The 16,064-nt window shown below is 33.0% G+C and overlaps 1 protein-coding gene across 4 annotated transcripts in view; it reads left to right on the top strand.

Moving 5' to 3' along the window:
- The window catches only part of LOC115878352 (DNA-directed RNA polymerases I, II, and III subunit RPABC3), a 75,798-nt gene that overhangs the window by 3,198 nt on the left and 56,536 nt on the right, over window positions 1-16,064 (top strand). For 2 of the 4 annotated variants that reach the window (XM_030894821.1, XM_030894822.1), the window contains exon 2: window positions 90-186. In XM_030894821.1, the coding sequence (XP_030750681.1) occupies window positions 114-186 (73 nt within the window). In that variant the 5' untranslated portion in view covers window positions 90-113. Of the gene's footprint in view, window positions 1-27; window positions 187-9,372; window positions 9,396-16,064 lie in introns of those variants that run through there. The other 2 variants (XM_030894820.1, XM_030894823.1) reach the window with 2 other exon arrangements.

Raw genomic sequence — 16,064 nt, 5'->3', positions numbered from 1 at the left:
CGCAAATGTGATATGTCAAAGTGTCAAATACAAATAATTTTTTAATTCTTCGTGCCGGTTGTAGTTTATATAAGTGCTTCGTATTTTAGGTTCCTTTTCTCTAATTTTACACAATGGCAGGCGTCTTATTTGAAGATATATTCAACGTGAAAGATATCGATCCTGAGGGCAAGAAATTTGACCGAGGTAAGTCGTTTTTCTATCGATTTCTGGAGATCCATCTGCGACGTTTATTTATTGAGGTTATGTAGCCTTGTTTTGTTTGAATAAAATAGCAATTTAAGCATTATTACTCTTTCTACTTTTTCTTATAATACAGTAAACAAAGTAGTTTTTATGTGATTATTGTTCAGTTAGGTGGTTATTACTAATCCATACGTCTACGGCCTCTACGGGGTAAAAAATTAGGTACAGTTACCCTCCACAGTGAAAATAATTAAATCTTTTTATTGAGCGTAACTCAGATTCAAGGCGCAGGGCGCAGGTACTAGATGTGGGGGCGTAGGGCAGGCCATGGGCGTTGCCACATGACCTTGATCTTGAAAGGTTTATTCAACGTCAGGGTTGTAATCGAAATATATTCGTTTTGGTTTCACGAAGTTGAGTAAGTTCAAAATAAACGACATTTTTAGATGTTTTAATTATTTAATGCTCTTATAGTTTGTCTTTACTGTACCTAGCTGTATTCGGGGGATAAATGTACAAATTTTGACTCGTTATTATTATTAATTGCCCCATTCAAAAAGTTACTAGGACATTGTCTATATAATATATATGTATATATATATATATATATATATATATATATATATATATATATATATATATATATATATCATATTTTGGATGTTTTACTAGGTATTTTTAGATCTATGGATTAGATTGGATAGTGTCTATAGTATTTATAGTTTTATTCAACCATTCAATATTTGGAAAAGTATTGAACCATAGAAAAATCCACTGACTCACCCTTTTGCGTTTTGTTTTGAAAATCTTTTTATTCAAATGTTTTGAAATATTTAAAACATAATGCAAATAAACATAATAAATGCATGACTAATTAGTAGGTCTTAAATTCGAATGCATTTTACTAAAAAATACACATATTCAATTATACAAAAATACAAATATTCAATTATCTGTAGGTATACATGGGTATACATATACGTGCATATACCATATGATCGAAAAAAAACCGGCGTCAGCGATGGCTATGAAATGAAGATCGCGGTCATTTTATATGTAAATTGTAAATGTAGGTATATGGGAAATGTCATCGATCGTCATTTCCCAGCCAACTGGACGCCGTTTTTTTTTTCGATCATAGGTACGGTATTTTTACTTTGAAAGGTAGTTGAGAGGGTTCCAATTATATTGTTATTTATACTAGGGCCTTTGATTTAATAAGCAGTGGTGTAGCTTATTAAAACTGAACTGATTATTTGGGCTCTAAAAATGCTTTGAACTAAAACTAGGGAATCATGGTGAACATAATGTTGTAACATTTTCCTAACATAATATGTAACATTTTCCAATAATCTTTTAACTTTTCATGGCCGTTTCTCTATTGCACGTTCTTTGATCTTGCGTGCGGGGCTGTCTCTGACCTAGACCCGATGACCTAGACCGCTTGATGGCGCCACATGAGTTTATCGCTGTATCGATCTATTCCTCCAGTTCTCCAACCCTAGCCGGCGTAGGGAATGAGGAGGGAAACATCCCAAGTTTCACGTCTAGTCATCCACAGTTTTTACAGCGTTGTCGGATGTATCATTTTTAGGAAAATGTCGCAACGGTAGGGGCAACGCAGTTCTCCAAAAACACGGCTAATTTCGTTCATAAAATAGGTAATCGTGTTTCATAAAAGTAGCTAACTCAGGCATTTATGTATTTTTCAATAAACATTAGTTGAACTTTATCTACAATTCGTCTAGTGATTTGTTAAATATAGCAATAATTGTTAGAAAGCGTGTACTAGTTATAAACTGCACAACGCACACTATAGTTAAAGGTATAAAATGCAACAATACCGTCACTGGATATTTCAATACTTGCCGATATTTTGGCTATTACTAGGGAGGAGCATAAAATCGGCGCTAGTAATTTATAGCACTGGCCAATAGGGAATCGTTACGCGCATGGCAACAAATCGCGCGGGAAATTCGAAACTCCACCAATCAGTTTGCCCGGATTAAATTAGTGGCTTTAATTAGCGTAGAAGTTTGTTCCAGTAGCGTGTCGTGGATAAAAGGGCGGAGGGGCGAAGACCTTAAGGGACGCAATGATCAATAAAGGATCAAATAAATTACAAACTTTTTTTTTAAAAGACTACATGAAAACTTTTATTTTTTTTAATTATAAATTTGTTTATATTAAAAAAGTTAGTATACAAAACAGTTATTTCAAAGATGCAAGCGTCTTGTTCTAACCGATATAAAAGAATCAATTATTTCGTCTATATTTAGATCCTGGGCTGTGTCTGCTTCAATACTAAGAAGTGATAAATAATTGGTTCTATCTTGTGTGCTGGTGCACCTCTGGTAATTATTAATTCTTCCTAACCTACTGAAAGATCGTTCTGCACCAGCACTGTTGGTGGCTATCGGCTATAGTGTAAAAAATCCTCAGTAATGCATATAAAGATGGATATGAAGACTCTAGATCATTGAAAATTAAAAATGATAAATATTCGTCAGGTCAGTCAGGTGCAAGTTTGTTGTCATCAGCATTAATTTCTTCTAATAAACTGCAAAAATGTTTATATTCGTCAACTAAAGAAGGTTTAACATCCGCTTGTTACAATATCTGTAGATTCATAAGACATTTTAAATTGTCATCATTGATGTCCATATCCAATAAACAATTAAATTTTTGGCATATATTAAGGAAGTCTTCAAACCGATTCTCTAGAGTACCGGTTAAAATGTCTAAAGTACTATAAAACACTGTTATCTTGAAATTATCTTCAGAATTTTGATGTAGGTAATCATTCTGGATTTCATCATAATTTTTTTTTATTCTTCTTTGTCTTTTTGTGGAAAATGATGTTGACGTATTGCATTTATTTGCCAAAATAGTAGCCTGTTTTTTAAAATTTTCAAAATATTTTTCACTTCTTAATGATTTGAGATCTTTAGTTACCGCAGTAATTATATGAGCAGCTGTACATAAGTTGATATTAACCTTTTGCAAGTGATTGGACAATATATTAATTTTATTCAGCACTTCATCATTATAATCGATTATATTTCGGTCGGTGATTCCCCGAATTTATTTCCATCGTGTCTTCTTCTTTGGCGGCGCCGGCACGGCGCAACGTGATGTCTAGCCATTGTATTTTTATTTGTAGACAATTAATGGTCTAGGGGTAGCGTAGTTCCAAGTCCCATATGAAAACTTTCGTACGTATACGCCTACTTCATTAAGATTTAAATTATTAAATATAAGTAAACATTAAAAAAACAAAAATAAAATGTGAGAAATATATACGTCATTTTTTTTATCTTGAAGAGCTAAGGGCACGGTAGGGCACCGTTTGTTTTTGCGTTAAATTTAGTTTTTCTATTTTTTTTCCAAAGGGCGCCAGAGGCGCTGTGCGCCTAGGGGCGGAGGGGGCGTTTGCCCCTCTCCCTAGTTCCCTATACGATACGCCACTGGTTTGTTCCTTTAAGATTCAGAACGTCGCAATTAGTGGAATAAATTAATGGTTTCAATTACACTTTTTACTTTTTACGATCATTCACAATGTTTAAAAAACACAATTAAAATTAATAACATATCCTAGCAAAAGCTTACGATAGTCAGTTGTATCCATGGAGAAAGCCTAATATTTAGCTTATAAAACTATCAACTTTTGATTTTTAACCACAATTTCTCTTGACGGATGATAATCAGAGGCCAAAAAGACATTCTTCGTCAATCGTGAAGTATAATTAGTGGAAAAGTCAAAAGTATGTTAACTTTTTCTACTAACTGAAAATGACTATCACTAATTTTGACGTTCTGTATGCTTACATTGAAATAAAAGGAACAAACTTCTACGCTAATTGACACCACTAATTTATTCCACTAATTGCGAGGTTCTGAATGAAGCTTTAATTTCAATATAAGCATTTTCAGAACCTCAAAATTAGTGGTAGTCTTTTTCAATTAGTAGAAAAAGTTAAGAGACTTTTGACTTTTCCAGTGATTAGACTTTTATTCAAAGGATTAGACTTAAAAATTTGCGAAGAATGTCATTTTGATCTTTGATTATCATCGGTCAAGAGAAATTGTGGTTAGAAATCAATAGTTTATTGTTTTATAAGGTAAATATTAGACATTCTCTATGGATACAATTGAATACCGCAAGTTGTTGATAGGATATTCTATTGATTTTGGGGCCAAGACCCCCCTAAAATCTATAGATTGGGTTAAATATTAGGCTCTTGGGTTAAAAATGGCGCTCTAAAAACATGTTCTGCATTACTTTTTATTTGGGCCCCCTCCTAAAATAAATCCCGGGCCCTCCTAAAATAAATTTCTGTATCCGCCCCTGATCGTAAACTAAAAAGCATAAAGTATAATTGAAACCACTAATTTTATTCCACTAAGTGCGAGGTTCCGAATGAAGCTTTACGGTATAAGAAATATTGCAGATTTTTTTTGGCAATATGAAGTTATACAGTATTGAAGCGTTGGCTCAACTCAATATACATACATACTTTCTTCATATGAGGCAAGTGCCACACCCTGTCCAATGGTAGCTACCTACGCCTATGATTTCTAGACGTCACGGACGCTAAAGGCCCGTTCTCAGAACTTCGTTTGTCGTAGTTGGTGAACGTCAAATGAACCAATGAGATTTGTTCAAAAAATTCAAACAGCTGTCAATTTTGAATTTTGTGCAAATCTCATTAGGCGTTTACGAAAATTATACCTTCGGTATTTACCGTTACCCAGCGGTAAACATATGTTTTATGTCAAATATGAATCTGGTAGAATATTTTTAAAACGAACTGGTTAATATCTTAAGATTAAATTTATTATACTAATTAATATAATAATAACATACAATTAATATAATAATAACAAGATTTTGTGCCACAACCTCTAAGCCTATAAGATGAATGAAAAGATGAATGAAGTAGATTCTTCATCCAATTCTCCAGTTAAATCTCTGCTGATATGTTCTTCAAAATGATTTTGAATTTCAGTCAAATCTCCCTCAAGACCACATACAGAGCATTTCCCTGCTCAATTTCAAATACATCCATGTCCATGGCGATTTTCAATAATAGGTTTCTGATCTCTGATTTTTAAACGCGTTTTAAACTCTTATAGGTTCGGTTTTCTCTCATAACGGTCATTTACCGAGACCTTACCCCGATCCATAATCTATAAACCGAATACATGCACCGGTAAATGTGTGATAAAATTAGAACAAGGAACAAAAATACCGTTATCAATTTCGAACGTAAAAAAGTTACCCGGTACCTACCGTTGCAATTTTCGTAAACGCCTATTGGTTTTTTTGACGTGTCGCTCAACAATACGAGGTTCTGAAAACGGGGCTTAAAAAGCCTCAGTTGCTGACGCCGCCGCGCCGTCCCTGATTCATACATCTCTCTAGATTTCATACATAATATTTTCTCTACTCATTTACTAGAAATTGACATAAAGCTTGCCAATTGTCAAAAATTAACACTGATTATAGAAAGATTAAAAAAAGGATAGAACGTTTCCAGACACAAATCTATTTCTAAAAAATTATTTTTTTCTCAAATTTTAAACTACACCATTTAAAAATCATTTTTACTCAATATAGAAATATATTACAAACTTCTTAAGGCCAACTGGTAGACTGATAGTAAGCGCTATTAAAAAATAAAAATTGGACGGGTTAAGTAAATGACGTCTAGGGCTTGACCTCTCCAAAATTATTATCGATTGCCATTCCCCAGCCGTCTTTGACGTCGTTTTTTTTTCGATCGTATGTTTAATTATGCATGTTAGACATGAACTATAATTATATTAAATTTAAATATATGTCGTGTGGAGTAATTATGCTTTTTTAAAGTTAAACTGGGCAAAATCGATTTTTTGTCCGCATTCTTTCCACTCTTACACATCCGTTGGTCAATTAGTAGATGAAATATCTATTTCTTTTGCATACATACATGCTTAGAAGTTTAACATTTTATTTTAATATTAAACCCCTTTCAAAAGCAGCTTCTTTATCTACAAAAAAATTGTTTATAAAGAAAAAATTAAAATTCTTTAAATTTAGCTATTCTCTTTTCATGCTTGGCAACGTTGGTTCGCGTTTACGTGACCCGTCCGTGGAGGGGGATATTGCGCATTCGGTGAGGTTTACCTCCCCCCTTACTTCGGCCACCTGCCCCTGGTATTTACCCATAATCTATTAATTCGTTTTGTTTTGTGTTATGACCCGGCGTCTTTTTCGACAAGCCTGCGTGGGGCTCCGCACGAGTTCCCTAAATGGCCACCTTTGTTCCCAAATACTAGTAATACGTTCGAAAAAACGCAGATTTTTGTGTGATTTTTCGTGAAATTGTGCAATTTTTAATACGGATGGGGTGTATTTGTGGGGTTGTTATAGCCCCCTTTGATGTGGAGGGGGTACGCGCGGCTGCGTACCGGCTGTGTTTATAGCGTTAAGACGCAGTTTGTGACGATTTTGTGACTGACGATGATTCACAGTGAAAAATATCACTACTTAAGGAGGTAAATTGTGTTTATATATTTATTTTTTTTGTTATCAATTTGTACTTCATACGTTTGGTACGGTAAGTTCCCGTCTTCTTATTCATTGCTGGCGAGCGTGGAATATTTTTTAATTAGTGAAGATACAGAGTTGCCAATATTTTTGAAATTAAAATAAAAAATATCAGATTTTTAAGACAGAATTTTTCAAAAATTTATCGACTGATTTTGACTCTTCAGAAAAATGTTTGCTTATTCAGAAATTCCAATATCTTACTTTCATTAATATAAATATAAACAAGGATATAGGTATCATTTTTTTCTATGTTCTTTTAAGTGTTATTAAAATCCCACTAATATTTTAGAAACAACAGATTATTCGCATAAATCAATTACACTTTTTTGTATTTGATTTGTGCATAAAACATGCATACTTTTTTTTACTGATTATATACAAACAAATTTTTCATGTTTACAAATGCCTGTATACACATATTATATGCCGAAATAACGCAAGTTCGCAGTAAATAAAGCAATGTTGCCAAATAATTTTTCGTAAATTCGTTAGAGAATTTAGCTTAGCCGGCTCTTAGTTAGGTACACAGAAAAAAGAGAGTATTTTTGTCTTATAAAGATCAAACAAATCTAGATTTCCAATTTTAATTTAATTCAACAATTAAAATTATTTGTGACGATTTATTATTTTTCATAAATAAGCAAAAAAAGGGGGGGGGGTATATGAACCCCAACCTTATGTTGTTTTTTGTGTATTTTGGCATTCATTCTACCTCAGATGGAAAAAAACGCATCGGAGAAATTTTTAGTCAAATTTGTGTTATATTTTTGTTATTTTTAGCCCAATTTTCATGAATTTCTTAACAAGCTGTATATAATTATATCAACTTTAACTCGTAAACTCAGTTTTTATAAACTTTAGTAGTTGGCATATTATACAGTGTCAATCGAGGTTTTTTTTACCCTAACTTTAAAACACCCTGTGCAGTAATCTCGCGTGTAAATTTTCCTAAAATATAATTTTAGGGTCAGAACCATATCTCCTGAGCATTTTGTTTTTTGGATCCATGTCAATAAATGCCTTGGTTAATTTTTAAGAGCGAAATGAACTAGCCACCAACAATTTGCAAATTTTTCTATTATCATTTCTTTTTGAAGTGATTTTTCAATATGACAAAGCGGCTTTGGTGATTATTGCGAACTATATACTATTATGAACTGCTCATGTTCGATGTTTGGGAAATACTTGGCAGAAGCAGAAGGGTTAGAGATCGCGAAGCGGTACCAGCTTCATTAAGTAATGAACTTCGCTTGGTTCTTAAACATTAAAGAAGAATGGTAGAGTAAAACGTAATATGATATATGCAGTCTCAATGACAGTATGAACAAAGTATACAGGCAGTTATAGCAGCCAAGGGAAGTAATCCAAACTATTGTATTTTTTATTTTATTTTTTTTTCTGTTTGTATACTTGAGTATTACAGATGCTTTCTTTAATATCGTTAGTTCTGTTTTCGTTATTAATGTTTATTAAATCCAGGACCGTATCGTTGAGAGAATGAGTAAAAGGGGAGTTAATCACTGCGACCTTAAAGATCTATTGTGCCCCCAGGACTGTATCGTTAGTCGTTAACTTTTTTTTATTTAGTATGAAGAATCCAACGTAGCGTAATATGACGTACGACAATAGTCACCAGAACCATCTCATCATATTAAAAAATTGCATCAAAAAGTAATTATAATTGATAAAATTGCAAACTGATCGTGATCAGTTCATTTCGCGCTTAAAAATTAACTAATGCCATTTATAGAAATAAATCAAAAAACAAAATGCTCAGGAATCATGGTTCCGACCGTAAAATAAAATTTTAGGAAAATTTACACACGAAATTGCTACACAGTGTGTTTTAAACTTAGAGTAATAAAACAACCCCTCGATTAACCCTGTATAATATGCCAAATACTAAAGTTCATACAGTTTGCTAAAAAAAATCATGCAAATAGGGTTAAAAGTAACAAAAATATAACACTTTAAATTTGACCAAAAATTTCTCTGTTGCGGTTTTTTTGCATCTGAGTGTAGGTACCTGTAGGTAGTTTTTCATTTTATGAATAAAAAATATACCTATTGGTTGCATTTTTTTAGCGGTTGTTGTATGATATTCTTTTCGGTGTAGGCGATTTTTTGGCCTCTAGCCGAAAAGCAGGCGACCTTGGCGGGTTAGATCGGGTCGAGGAGCGCCACAGTTACGTAATTTGGGGCCCCGTTGGGCCGCCGCTCGCGAATACGGTACAAGCCAGAGTGAGACACGAAATCTCCGAACTCTGACTACGTAGCGTCGATTTTTGTTTGATTTTATGCTATGGTGCGTGCGCGCCGCGATCCTCTTGTTTTTCTCGGTGTTTTTCAGCGACGATGGCTAGATTCGTTTTTCTATGAAGGTAGGTCGCGGATATTTTCAAATTTCTTAATTTTACACGTGTTTTTGCAAACCAAATCGTAAAAGAAGTAAAACTAGTCCGACAGTGGGAGAACTAAAGTAAAATTAATTTAGATACTACAGTGTTTTTTCAAAACCAATCGTCCTGTAATGGACAGAATTGCCTGAGTCACAATTAGATATGAAGCTTTTCACCGCTAGGTACTTCAAATGTACTTAACACCCTGTAAGAAAGTAAGTAATCTTTATTTCCCAAAAATACAAAGAGGCCCTATACCGGGTGCGTTTCAAAAGTGGCTCACTCCTATAACTTTTTTTATTTTTTCAGATAAAACAACGAGATTTGGTATGTTAGTATATGACATAAATTGGGATTGATTGACATATTCAATTGTTTTCGCTCACTTACGGTTTCACCGGAAATGACTACAACTTTTGATTTTTAAATGGCAGCCCCAGTATTTTTTTACTTGATTCGATAGAAAATAACACTCTGAATAGAATGACATATCACATGTCAACTTTTGACATTTTCGCATATGGTTTATTTGAAATTGTAACATGCGGTTCATAACGACCATTTGACTCAAAATACCCAGTGTGTGGTATCAAATTGTTCGTAAAAAATGCTTTTTCCAAATATGCTAATGAGCCACCCTTGTTCCATTTGGAAAAATTGAGATATGATCAAAAATACGATTTGGGCATCTTTTAACCGGCCAGGACAAGACACTAAAAACATTAGACGATCAAATATATTTTTCCAAGGCTCCTAGATTAAAAATTAGTGTTTTTAACACAGCCGTGGCACTCTAGATTGAAACTTAAAATACAATTTGTTTTTGAGCGAATATGTCAAAAGTTGACATATGATACGTCATTCTATTTAGAATGTCATTTTTTATAGAATAAAGTAAAAAACAACCGTGGGTGCCATTTAAAAATCAAAAGTTGTAGTCATTTCTGGTGAAACAGGAAGTGACAGAAAACAATTGAATATGTCAATCAATCCTAATTTATGTCATATACTAACATACCAAATCTCATTTTTTATCTGAAAAAATAAAAAAGTTATAGGGGTAAGCCACTTTTGAGACGCACCCGGTATAGGCATGGAAACATTGCCACATAATGCAAAACAAAACAAAAAAGTATTAACAGTTAGCAGCAAATCTATATACAGGGTGTTGCAAAAAACATGTGCCAACTCTCGTGTGGAGATTCCTCACATAAAAATAAGATTTATTTTTCATATCAACATAGGTCCTATTCTGCTTTGTTTCGTAGCTACAGTGTGTTAAAGTCTTAATAATCTTTCGATTTATTATAATTTTCTTTCAAGTATTTTTAGTGATTCGAATGAAATTTTAATGGAAAAAATATTATAAGGGCTACATATTTTAATGCTAAAAAAGTAAATATATTCTTATTATTTGTATATAGAAATACGAGTACAAATATCTAAAACTAAATTCTAAAATATATTAAGTGTTATACCATACCTATACATAGTGATAGTGAGTCTTAAATAAGTGCAAATATTTTCAGGACTGGTAGATCTCGATAAAAGAAATATATTTTCTTTTTACCGTTTTTCAAATAAATCCAAAATATCCGTTAACCGAGTTATTTTACTTTGAAAATTCCTCAAAAAAATATTTTTTACTAAGATTTTGAGAACTGGATCTTTTCTGGATTTTCTTTCTTGTGAATTTAATCTACTATCTATGTTGCCATATTATAAACAAATTGTTTTTTTAACTAAAAACTAGAAAAATTTCCAAATTTTTTTTCAAAAAATTCCAAATTTTAAATTTTACCCTTTAATCGTTTTCTGGAGTCGAAATTTACTACCTCTAAAAATATTTGCACTTATTTAAAACTTACCCTGTATATAGTAACTGAACACTATATATGTATAATAATATTCTAGAAACTAGAAGAAACTACCTAGAAGAAAAAACAAAATATAAGAAAAAAAGATCAAAAACGCAAGAAAGAAAACTAAATATAAATGTTACCATCATATATCAAAATTATACATAATATCTACATACATTCCATTCAAAAAACTCATCCAGCGTATAGATGGCATTTTGGCACAAGTATTTTTCTAAAACATTTTTTATCCTATTTCTAGGCAGTTATCAACTCTTGCAGGAAGGAAATTGAATATCTTACTTAACATATAATCAATATTTTTTTTGTAAATAACTGAAATTATACTTGTCTGGAAAAGATGTGTTTATTTCTTGTAGTGTACTGATGCGTTGTATTTTGAAAAACATCCAGTTATCAAAGAGAAACGTGACTACATTCAAAATATACATACTAGGTAGTTTTAAGATTTTATAGGTTCTAAAAATTTCTCTGCAGCTTTCATGTGGATTCAGATTTAAAATATTGCGTAGACATCTTTTTTTGTAATATTATTATTCTTTGAGCATCAGAAGAATTTCCCTACAAAATAAGTCCGTACTTTATCCTGTAGACAACACAAATACTGAGTAATTGCTGCATCGACATCAATCCGTTCTGATATCACTAGTGTCCGACCAAATTTGGCATGTGTATTGAGCGTATAGCTTGAAAAAACCTATTTACGAATTAGCTGTAAAATTAATATGGGAGCCAATATTTGGACAGTTCAAAATTTGCATGGGACGCCAGTTCAAAATTTGCATCTTATATTTCCAACTCCGATGCACCACCCGGTATACATAATATATAGGGTGAGTTTTCTACGATGTTCTCTATGGGTATCTCCGAAACTACTGAAGATAGAGAGTCGGTTAAATGGGAAAAGAATTGCAGTTTTCTGAGGTCATAAATATGCGCCTTTCAGATCTTTGAAAAAGTTCATGGCTTACTAGACATTTCGAAAAAACAAAATTTGGCTATTTTAAAAATTGATTCTAATTCCATTATAATCTATTGTTACGGATTCCGTGGGTCCACTAATTTAAACTCACGATAAAATACTTAACGAATTTATTTTTCTCTTAATTTACTACTTATAACACAACTATTTATAAAATTTCTTCATCAAATTGTCCGATTCGTAATAATTTAAAACGCGGTATATTCAAACTTCAAAACTGTCCCAATTGCCTATTACGCGGGCTTATATGTATACTCTACTGACTGTTTCTCGATCCTTCTAAGATTCTCCGAGAGCGTTCTACTTCCTACTGGAAAATTCCGCCTCTGCCCGATTCTTTTGCACTTAGCTAAGAGATGGCGCTTCAACAAAAACGTCTTTCACTTTTGGTGAATTCGCCATGTTTCTTGACACGTAGGCAACCAGCAATACAGTTTAGCGCCACATACACCTTAACACTATTTTAGACAAAAAGTTTTCAGATAAAAGTTGTAAATAATCACATCCTTAATGAGATTGCGTCTTCCGTTTTTTTTCTAAAGCCTGTCATTTTTGACATATGACACAAACATATATTTTTTTAAAAGGAAACCACAGTTGGCCCTGGCATCATAAAAAGCGTCATTTTTTAAGCTTTTCAGCGATATAAGCTATAATATGTTTTTTTTTTGAGTTATAGCTAATTCTTATCATTTTAAAACAGTTTCACTTAGTTGGCCATGGAAACAAGTTCATTCGTTGTTGCCTTCAGAAATGCAAAACTGTCACATAGTCACATCCAAACTTTGTAAATTAAAATAAACTAAAATTGTAAATATGAATTTTTAAATGAAGAAAAGCGTGTAGGATTAGTTCAACTTTTCTTGGCCATACATTTTCGAGGATACGATGACCAGTGAACGTTACGTTTTTTAGAGAACAGTTTTCAAGACATGTTACAAAAATTAAAATTAGATAGTCGCGTATCAATAGAGTGATTTCAACATGACTTTCATTATGACACCTCCTACCCCCCCCCCCTCCATAATAAAAGAAATGTTAAAAATTATTTATATCATAATTACGCAAACCGTAACCACCGTAATAAGGGTGGTTACGTACAAACATCGGAAGAGGTGGACCAGTTGCATGGGCCTTATTCTCGATGAATTAAGAGAGGCACTCGAAGAGGCGGTACGGGCGAACATTTTCTAAAATAAATTAAACTGTATGGGGTAGTGATATATTTTTTTAAGTTTTAGTGTGCGTAATGTAAATTGTAAAAAATCGTTTAATAATATATTCTGTCTTTTTATAAGTTATAAATCATAACAGAATAAGAATACCATACCAACTAAGTGAAATTAGTCAAGGAAGATAAGAATTGGCTATAACTCAGTAATTTTTCGAAATGAACATATTTTACCTGAAAAGCTTAAAAAATGACGATTTTTATGAAGTTATGGCCAACTATGGTTTCCGTTTAAAAAAGCATATGTTTGTGTCATATGTCAAAAATGACAGGCTTTAAAAACTCATTAGGTATGTGATTATCTACAACTTTTATCTGAAAACTTTTTGTCTATAATACATTATAATGGAATTAGGGATAGTTTTAAAATTGACAAAATTTGTATTTTTTTCGAAATATCTAGTAAGCCATGAACTTTTTCAAAAATCTGAAAGGCCCATATTTATGACCTCACAAAACTGCAATTCTTTCCCCATTTAACCGATTCTCTATCTTCAGTAGTTTCCGAGATACTCATAGAGAACATCGTAGGAAACTCAACCTGTATAGTTGAAAATGACAGTTATAAAACAATAAATTACTGAATAAACATCGATTTGGGTTGTAAATATTATTTATAACTACATTCGTTTATGTCATTAACCTTAAATATACGTTGAGTTCCGTTTGAATTAGTGAAGAAAAATATTGTACCTATTTCTGTATACCTACTTTAAAAAACAAATTCTTTAAATAAGTATACTCTTTACACCCACAAACAAAAATATCTAATATATCAAAAACGCTATTTGAATCCTTGATTCTTTTTTTTATCATCAGTATTATATTCATAAATAACAGCAGTATTTGAAGCTACTATAAACTATATACCTAGAACTTGCCTAGAACGTATGTATGGCATTGGTTTTGTGCTACATTCTCGTTCACTGTTGTCAAGTTCAAGGTCAACAGTGTATCTTTCTCGGTACATTTTCTCATTAGTTGACTAGGGATGTCCTGGCAGGTCGATTTCTTTTAAATGTAGTAGGTATGCAAGTGAAATCAAAATATCTACCTATTTATTAATTATTTTAAATATTCCGTTGTAACTCTATATTCTATATATTTAATATAGATAGATAGATTTAGTTCAATAATATTACATAACAGTGGCGGATAAAGGGGGGGGGGGGCCAAGGCCCCCCCCTAAAACCTGTAAAATGGGTTAAATATTAGAGTTTTCGATTAAAATGGCGCACTAAAAAGCATATTCTTTTTATTTGGGCCCCCCCTAAAATAAATTTCTGTATCCGCCCCTATTGCATAACAATGTAGAACAAGTCAAAAATAAAATACAAAAGATAATAAAATAAGTAATACAAAGTAAATATTTTAAATAATAATAAATAGTACATTAGGTATATATTTTTTTACAACTACTTACTAAGGATGTCTTACTATAATTACACCTTGATACAAGGAATATTTTTAATTCTCTAGTTATAAGTATATGTATATTTTGCACAATATTAATTTTAGGTTAGGTTAGGTTGTTGGGGTTTGGGATCAACGGGCCCTTCCTCACTCGTAGGGCTTGGGCCCGTTGCGATACCCCTGTATTATTGTACAAAACCTTCCTCTTATTCTTTCTTTGCATTAAAGCACCTAGCTCTTTGCAAAGTTCCCGATGTCGCTGACGTTGGCTTCTGCTGATTCCTCTAGTCCCTCCAAAAAACTTTGCCCTAAAGTTTTAAAAAGCGTCGGTATTCCAGTGCCGGACAGTGGCAGAGCAGATGATTTATGGTTTCCTCTTTCTCTCCGCATTCTCTGCAGTAGTCGTCGTTGGAAATCTTCCATCTCACGAGGTTTACCATCGTTGGGTAATTTCCAGTAATGACACCTACAATAATTATGCGTACCAACTAGGCTCTTTTTGTGCTCTAGTAGTTGTTTAGTCTTTTTGCTATCTACCACTGGCTACATTCTTAGAGCTCCCCACAGTAGCGCAGTCCTCACGGTGTTACCACGTCTCTTGCAGCTTGGCCTTGATGGTAGTTTCTATAGCTTCCTTCAGTGTGTTGATTGTCACCAGTGGTGGGTCATCACCAACGGCCTCTCCCCTGGCCCCCTCTTTGGCGAGTCTGCCCATCACATTGATGTGGTCTAGCACCAGGTGGATGACACTTCTTATGGGAGAACTGGCAATGGGTCAAAACTTGACTACAAGCGATTTTCTAGGAATCTTCCTTACCGATAAATTATTGACAAGAGTGACAGATAAAACCTTGACGTTCTTTAAGTAATTAAGTTCATCTCTTTTTCTTTCTAAAGCGTGCGTTGAAAGGAGACAAAAACCATTTTTGTTGACCATAATTTGTCATTCGATCACCACTTTTCTCCTTGTCGGGTAGTTGACGTTGACTTGTCGCCATTTTATTTCTTTTGCTTACACGCTGCAGTTTGCTTTGGAAATTTAATATTTAATATATAAATTATTTAGGCAAATATAGGTTTTTGATAAAACTCCTCGGACTAACGTGATTATTTAGGCAAATATAATAGGACTAACGTGTAGGTAAGTGTTGATAAATAATTTTTTTCATCTTAACATGGTCATTGTCATTCTCCTGATTTAGGTGACAGAAAAGGATCGTCAAATCAAACTAAATTTTATATTTTTTCATCCCAGAACCGATAGTAAAATATATATTTTATGGATACCTTCCTAAATATCAACGAGATGAGCCATCGGAAGAAAGGGACCATAGTACAAAACAGAAAGGTGATCTTTTTTCTTTCCACTTAGGATATT

The sequence above is a fragment of the Sitophilus oryzae genome, unplaced genomic scaffold (assembly GCF_002938485.1).
Source record: "Sitophilus oryzae breed Bouriz unplaced genomic scaffold, Soryzae_2.0 scaffold_1508_pilon_pilon, whole genome shotgun sequence".
Taxonomy (NCBI): Eukaryota; Metazoa; Arthropoda; class Insecta; order Coleoptera; family Curculionidae; genus Sitophilus; species Sitophilus oryzae.
This window is presented reverse-complemented; position numbering and strand designations above follow the sequence as displayed.